Here is a 7,787-nt window from a genome sequence, read left to right on the forward strand (position 1 = left end):
TATTAGATATCACCTGGAATTAGGGAACTGGATTGTGTTCTTGCTGGGGTGTGCAAGCCTGGCTGCCCTCACGGTTTAGTCTCTTGTTGGTTGCCTTTTTGAAAGCTTTTCTTTTTTCTCTTAGGCCCTGGGGATTTATCCAGTTTTCTTTGGTAACCAAACATTAAATGATCATGATTCTGAGAAAAATAACATAAAAAACATTCCTTTCTCATGATTTCCCCTGCAGGGCTCCCCATGGACCTGATTCTTCTGTTACTATTGGATAAAATAAATAGGAGATCTCCTACTTTTGTGGTTATTCCAGATAATAAAAAGTTATCCAAAGTCACTATAGTTTCCAAAGAATTCTCTGTTCAGAAATTAATATGTCTGACATTGTAATAAAAAATCCAAATTGTATTCAAAATTAAACTTCTTCCTTCCTGTAGGGAAAAGTTGTATGCTTCGTGTTTCACTTTGGTCCTTACTAACTAACCCCATCCGTGTCTCACAACTATTATCTGAGATCTCAGACCCCACAATGCTTGGAATATAACAATGGAGAGGACATAAGGGAGCAGGAGAGATATCTAGGTACTAACAGAGTTTGGTGGCTAATGAAATTGAGAGGTGTCTCAAGACACTTTCCTGGGGTTTTCAGAGTCCCAATTGCATTAAATATCTCATCTGTAGGTACATGATTTAGTTGGTGTCTCTTCCATACTTACCATATTTTAACACTCCCTCCCTCATGCCCTAAGAATAGGTGATGGTCAAGATTCAGCCATTACCCCCCTACCCACCGGTCTTCTTGGAAATCCTCGGAAGAAAACCCATGTTAGCTCTCTCTCATGACAGCTCACATCTGCTACCAAGAACTATTACTTTAGATCCATGATATGTAGCAGTGCACTTTCCTTTCACATATTGCCTAATTTTTGTTTGACCACTTAGCAGGTAACTCTAGCCATAGGCTCTATTTTGAGATTTGTCAGGCCTGAGTCAGACACTAGCTGCTGTGTTTCCTAGGTTCCAAAGATACTTAGAAGCTTTTCTCAACAGGCTTGCAAAAAAAGAGAGATCACCCGCACCCCACCCAACCACCACCATGGAGTTGATGACACTCGTAGCACACCTTTTTCCAAAGAAGTTCCACTTGTAATCTCCAAATTCCCTGACCATTTCAACTCAACCCTTCCATATGTTCAATGTGAGTGTGTGGCTCCATATCACAAACGATGACTTAAGACATTATCTATACAGGGTCTGCCTAGTCCATCAGAACCTCACTTTGGAGTGAGTAGTTGGCACCTATTGTGGCCGTAACTATCACTGAAACTGATATAGTGCAATTTCCCATAACTGAACTTTTTTTCTTAGAATTTATCTTTCTTCATGACTTGCTGAATAATAAAATGCTTTGATGTATTTCCTTTAGCCTTCTTTCCCCAGAAGACAACATTTGCCCATGTGCCATTGATAGCTCCACGTTGGCATAGGTGATTGCAAGCTCTCTGAGTGCAAAACTCTACTTTTATTCCATTTTATTCCGTTTATAGCTGTGTATCACCTAACATGTTTAGAACTTCATCTAAATAGTTGATTTATTATCTCCACCCTGCAAGAATTTGATAATAATATTTTCTAAAAAATATTTACTTCTTAATTCTTAAGAAATATTATGACCAATTTCACAAAAATTGGTAAGATTGGACAGACACTAATTTGCCCAAATAGTAGGAAGGGAGTAAAAGCAAGTAATCTTATGTTTTCTTAAGTAAGGGTCTTATAAATTCAAGCATTAGCCACAATATTATGTTAAATGTTGCAGAATTGAAGTATAGCTTTAAGATTTAAAATGTGTGAAAAGTAAATATTTTGAGAGAAAAAAATAAAGCAGATTTAGAATAGCATGAACTTCACTTGATAAAAATTTAAATCATTCTCTTTGTAATATATGCAAGTCTTGAAAGGTAAAGACTCTTCAGTGTTATAATGAATATAAATCATTAGTAATGTAAATCACTAGGAATTTCTCTAATAAAATAATTTGATCTATATTATGATAGTCAGGAAAAAGCTTCATAAATAGGATGAATCCACAGATGCATAATTACTTTAGCTGTGTCCTTGCTTTCTGTAAAATACAGTATGAGGGAGGAAAACAAGCAAACAAACCCACATTTCCAAATGGGCAAGTCAAAGAAAGTCAATCCCAAGTAAGCTGACTAACATTTATAAAGTAATTCTCATCCTTATAAATTGCCTTCTTGCAGGAAACAGACCTTATCCTGACTTTTAATATATCAATGCACCGATCTTGGTGGATGGAGAATGGACCAGGATGTACGGTGACGTCAGTGACACCCGCCCCAGACTGGGCCCCAGAAGACCATCGCTACATCACGGTCTCAGGGTGTTTGCTGGAGTACCAGTACATAGAAGTGGCTCATAGTTCCCTCCAGATTGTCCTCGCAGTAAGTGTTGACAGCCAACCACTCCTTCTAGTGCCTCTGGGGTTGTTTTATTTCTGTGCAAACTGAGTGCACACAAATGGAATCTGTGGATAAAGGGTGGCCTTTTTGCTTTTTCCTCATTAATGCGACTTTTAACAGGAAATTGTCAGGTTAAACCAAAGCATCCCCTGGACTTAATGTGCTGATTTTCTTCAGCAATTAGTAAATACCTTTTGTTATCATCAGCATTTTACCTAGGAAATCCAATCAGTCAAGATATGATTACTTGACTTTTGGTAGACTTTTCCAGGGATTCTGAAAAGATGATCAGCGATTTTTTCATAACATTCTACAATACTCAAAATTACAAGATTTCAATAATTGTTTTCTCTTCTAGTGCTTCTTTTGGCTGTGCTGCTAGCCCTGGGATTTCTCTTTTCCATTTGCCCTATCTCCTTCTTCCTTCGTAGATTTCTCCCAGGCACCATCCATCACCTTTAATCTCCCACTTTTTTTCCAGAAAAAAATCACATTTTCTACAGGTTCTACTTCTAAGATATTCATGCCTCCATGTTTCATAGTACTGTGCCAATAAAAAACCATCCTTCTACCAGGAGGCAGTAGGACTTACAAATAACTTATGTGTACAACATATGCCTATTTTATATAAAATACATGATTTAACATTGTATTACTATGACAAAGAGATAAATTAAAACACCTCTTTCTCAAGAAGGCCAACTGCAAAATATCATGAGATTTATAAACCTAGGGCAATTTTATGACACATGAATCCATTTATTCATTACAGATCTTAAATGTAGAACTGCATATATTTTTCTTAGATTCATGCGGATGTGCAGTTGATGTGCATAGTATTAAAATTGTTAGCAACAAATGATGCAAGTAGAATCTGCTTTTTACCTCTTTAGTGAATTATTTTGGAAATGATATTGACTCACAGTTCTTGGATAACAATGAATAATAGTTTCTGGGTAGAGTGGCATACAATTCAGAGAAACCAAATTCTTCTGGCATTAAAAAACTATGTGAGTGTGTGGGTGTTAGATGATATAACTAATATATCCTTGTTATATTTTTAATGGAGTGTGTGTGTGTGTGCGTTGTGATAGACTAAGGAAGCTAAGTATGCTATGTTAGTAAACACTTCCAAATTCTCTGTAAATAAAAGCCATAAAGATTTCTTCTTGTGTGTCAGCAGGAGGCTCCATGGATCACTGTCACTAAGGAAACAAGGCTAGTTGAGTAGCCAATATCTCCATCATCATGTGTTGCCGTGCCGTGCCAGAGAGCAATAATAGCTGCGGAGGGTCTACATAGGCAGACACATGCTTCTGCTTGGAAGGAGAGGCTCATTGTTCACAGTTCATTGTGCAGAATTGGTCACACAGTCCCACCCAATCACAGAATGGACATGAAAGAGGAAGGGCTGTTTATTTGGAAATCAGGATAAATGACGTCCAGAACATTGGAATTATGTTCTTTGCTGAAGCACTAAGTAATAACCCTTGAATATGTTCAGTCATAGACACTCCTTCCAATTAACAAACTCTTCTGTAATAGTTTTAAATCTAAAAGTGCTTATTTTACTTATCCTGAAGTAGAAATAAGTTAGATTTGATAGGATGGAAGTAGCCATTTCATTCTTTAAAATCCATTTAAATCAAGTAACCATTATCACATGAGAAAAGTGAAATATATCTGTGATTTGGGGTCAGATAAAATATCTTTATATATGTGTTAAAAGGAGGTTTAAAACAAAATGTTCCTTCTGTAGAACTGCCTATCTTTACTGGACCCACAAAATTTGAGAAAACTTCCACCTATATTTTAAGGATGAAGTGAAGATACAGTTTATGTACATGGATATTTATGTATGACTATTTAGAGAGTTATTTGAATTAGTTTGTGTGTGTGTATGTGTGTGTAAACAAGATTCACAGATTTATTAAATGCCACATAAAATGCTGACACATAGGTAATGTGCTAAAAAAAATACATTTGGACATGGGGGCATATGTTGAAGTTGACATACATACCCAAAGAAAAAATAATTTTCCTTAAGTAAAAACCATCTGTAACAACAAGGTGGCTAGAGTGCAAAGAAGATGGATGAGTTATCCCTAAGAACAGATGTGACCAATATTTCATGCTACTGGCTCTTGTTTCTCCTGTCTGCATTCCCTCCAGTGGAGTGAAGGAATAGTTTGAGTAAACCACCCTAGGATGTGACATCTCTACCTCTACCCTTTCCACCTGTTCTTCTTTCCAGGGGTGCACTACTTTTGCAGTGTTGACTGTGAAACACCAGAGTTAGCAACTGCACAGCTAAGCCATTACTTGGAGAAGTTTCAACACATTTTCTACTTTTGAGCTTGCTATTGTCTAGCCAGCCTTGGGTTGAATGCATCTGCTATACAGAAAACTTAGCAAATTTGAACTTGAGTTTTATAACGCAAACGAAAAAGGGCTTATCTTTAACAACTTGCTCTGCAAACAACATTTCCTATCTTCATTCTGATCACTGATGTAATGATTAATTGATGAAATAGTGTCTTAAATCTCTGTCCCTTCCCTTTTCTGTTACCCAGATCATCTCCTTGACAATCAAATGTCCCATTAAATCAGTCTACTGTAAACTTCCTGAATGCTTGTCTCCTTCTGGCATCTAGAGAAGCAAAGGTGTCAGGACCTCTGACCTTGAGGATGTCGCAGTCAAATATACAGCAAAGTTCTCCAGAGTACAAACCAGGTGCAAACAGGCACATTTGGGGGATATGGTAGACAAAGAATATGGCTTATGCAGTTTAAGGCACAATCTTGGCTTCTTAGCTCCATGCAGTTTTGTAAAGTCAGCTGAACTCTTTCTCTTCTCACTGTTTTCATCCAAGTCTTTGAAACTGCCCTCTCTTCCAGGATATCTGACTTAGATCTGCTTTCATAAACTGCTGCTTTCTCAGCCACTGCTGTTGATTAACTCCAAATCTCTCCAGCTCTTTTTCTCCACCCTCAGTCAGCCTTTCTTTCACAGATTCCTGAACCCTGGCAAGCCTGTCACCCTGTTGTTCGGTTTTCTGCCAATCAACTCCTGGCTGATTTTGAAATTAGCATTCACAAAGCCCACATTTGCATCACACATACATAAGATATCTCCAATCTACAGCCAAAGGAAGACAAGTATAATATCCATATAATTGGGACGAGGGGCTATTAATCACACAGCTTCCAGCCATACAGAAAAGACTGCCAGAACACCATAATGATGAGCCAGGTGTGATATTTTGAGCTTTCTCCTTCTCCAGCCATATTTTCTTCTAGTTAGTATCAGATAGCACATTCAAAAGGAATACAGGTGTGCACAGTTTTAATAAAACCAAAAATAAAAAAATCCACATTTTCAAAATAGATAAAATAAATGTATGTAGGGAGAGCCAAGGAAGAGATCAACTGCGGAGATATTATTGTTCACGTTACAAAAAAATTAATCGGATTCCTTCAGACAATGTGTGATTGAAACGGTGTGGATTATAAAATATGTTCACATGAATTAAATCTTTTGATTGTGTAACAGTCCTCTGAGGGCAGCAGAATAGGTTGAAAGCTCTTCCTAAGATATTTTAGCTAATAAATAGGGACAATGAACATGCTCTCATACCAAGGTTGGGAAATAGCCTTCAACCTGAATGCCAGCAGCAGCTGATGGGTAATGGATTCCCGAAGTCTAAAAAGTCAGGGTTCTTCAGCAGCAAAGGATGCCATGATTGATTAGCTATGTCTGCCACGGGTGAGGGGAATGAAGAGGGATGTGTCTCACATTTATTATGCACATATTAAACTTTACTTCCTGTGATTGCCTGGGCGCGGTGGCTCGCGCCTGTAATCCCAGCACTTTGGGAGGCCGAGACCGGCAGATCACGAGGTCAGGAGATCGAGACCATCCTGGCTAGCACGGTGAAACCCCGTCTCTACTAAAAATATAAAAACTTAGCCGGAACATGGTGGCGGGCGCCTGTAGTCCCAGCTGCTCAGGAGGCTGAGGCAGAAGAATGGCGTGAACCCAGGAGGCGGAGCTTGCAGTGAGCGGAGATCGCGCCACAGCACTGCAGCCTGGGCGACAGAGCGAGATTCTGTCTCAAAAACAAAAAACAAAAAACAAAAAAATTCCTGTGATAAAAACAATGAAAAGGGAGTGTGTTTTACAAACAAATGTGCAGAAAGAATAATTTTTTAAAAACAATTTAAGAGGAAACATGTATTACAATAGCTGATCTAGCGATGTATGTTCAAATATGTCAATATTCCAAAAATTCATCTGAGTGGGGGCCTTAATATCTCTTTATCACATCTAGAGAATCAGTATTTCTAAATTTAATATGAACTTCAAGCAAATTGCTTGTTTTGGTGTTTCTTTATTTCCTCTACTTTATTTCCTTTACTTCTGACACACTTTAAGTTCATGGCAAGTTGACTATGATTTTTTTCTTTAGGCAACTGGCAGAAGGTATTGGTAAAAAACATATATGTATATTTATTTTATACACACACACACACACACACACACACGCTGTTTTCCCACAGCCATTAGTGTTGGCTTAGTAACAGTTAGAGCAGGGAAGCCATGGATGACGTTAGAAAACGTTTTAATACCTGTTGCCTGGTTCATAGCTAAATATAGTTTAAAGCCAAGTTCTCCTTCAGTTATATCTATTTCCTATTCAGAAAACTCTCTACTTTGTAGAGTTTATGAAATGGTAAAACTTACTTTTCAACCGATTGAGGAAAAAAATGTAGATAAAATATATACATTGAGGTCAATAAAGTCACAGATGTGTTTAGTTATGCTGTTAATAATTTATGTTTGCCACTTGGCTGCCTCAGACTTACTGAGGGATACCATTAGTGAAGAAATTTTCCAAACTTTGAAACTCTTTATCCAAGTGGACTTGAGGTTGTGTTGGGAATGGCACATGGGTGTTTCTTTGGATATAGCTGATGTGTATGATGTATGCACGGGAGTGGCCTTATTGTGCATGTTGCTGTTTGATGCCTCTTTTAATCTGGAAACACTCCCAAATATTTTATCATTAAGATTTGAATTCTGACTTCCATGTCACCTAGGATATTGGCCATTCACATTTTACATGTTAAATCTAAGTTGTGAACTTGTGTGGTTTAAAAGGGATGAATGGGAAATGGTATGAGCTGATACCTAGCTACTCTGCCATCAGAAGTGGTGTGGTTGCCATGGCCATGGGAATATCCTTTGTTACATTTATTTGAATTAAAAAATGCATACAGCCAACAGACACATGAAAAAATGCTCATCAT

At 37.8% G+C, this 7,787-nt stretch overlaps 1 protein-coding gene across 1 annotated transcript in view; it reads left to right on the top strand.

Annotated features, from left to right (window-relative positions):
* Nucleotides 1-2,285: 2,285 nt before the first annotated feature.
* NKAIN2 (Na+/K+ transporting ATPase interacting 2) overlaps nucleotides 2,286-7,787 on the top strand; it is a 164,466-nt gene continuing 158,964 nt past the window's right edge. Inside the window, exon 1 of the mRNA XM_011992165.1 lies at nucleotides 2,286-2,459. Coding sequence (XP_011847555.1) covers nucleotides 2,292-2,459 — 168 coding nt within the window. The 5' untranslated portion in view covers nucleotides 2,286-2,291. The remainder of the gene's footprint in view (nucleotides 2,460-7,787) is intronic.

The sequence above is a fragment of the Mandrillus leucophaeus genome, unplaced genomic scaffold (assembly GCF_000951045.1).
Source record: "Mandrillus leucophaeus isolate KB7577 unplaced genomic scaffold, Mleu.le_1.0 Scaffold405, whole genome shotgun sequence".
In the NCBI taxonomy this organism is placed as follows: domain Eukaryota; kingdom Metazoa; phylum Chordata; class Mammalia; order Primates; family Cercopithecidae; genus Mandrillus; species Mandrillus leucophaeus.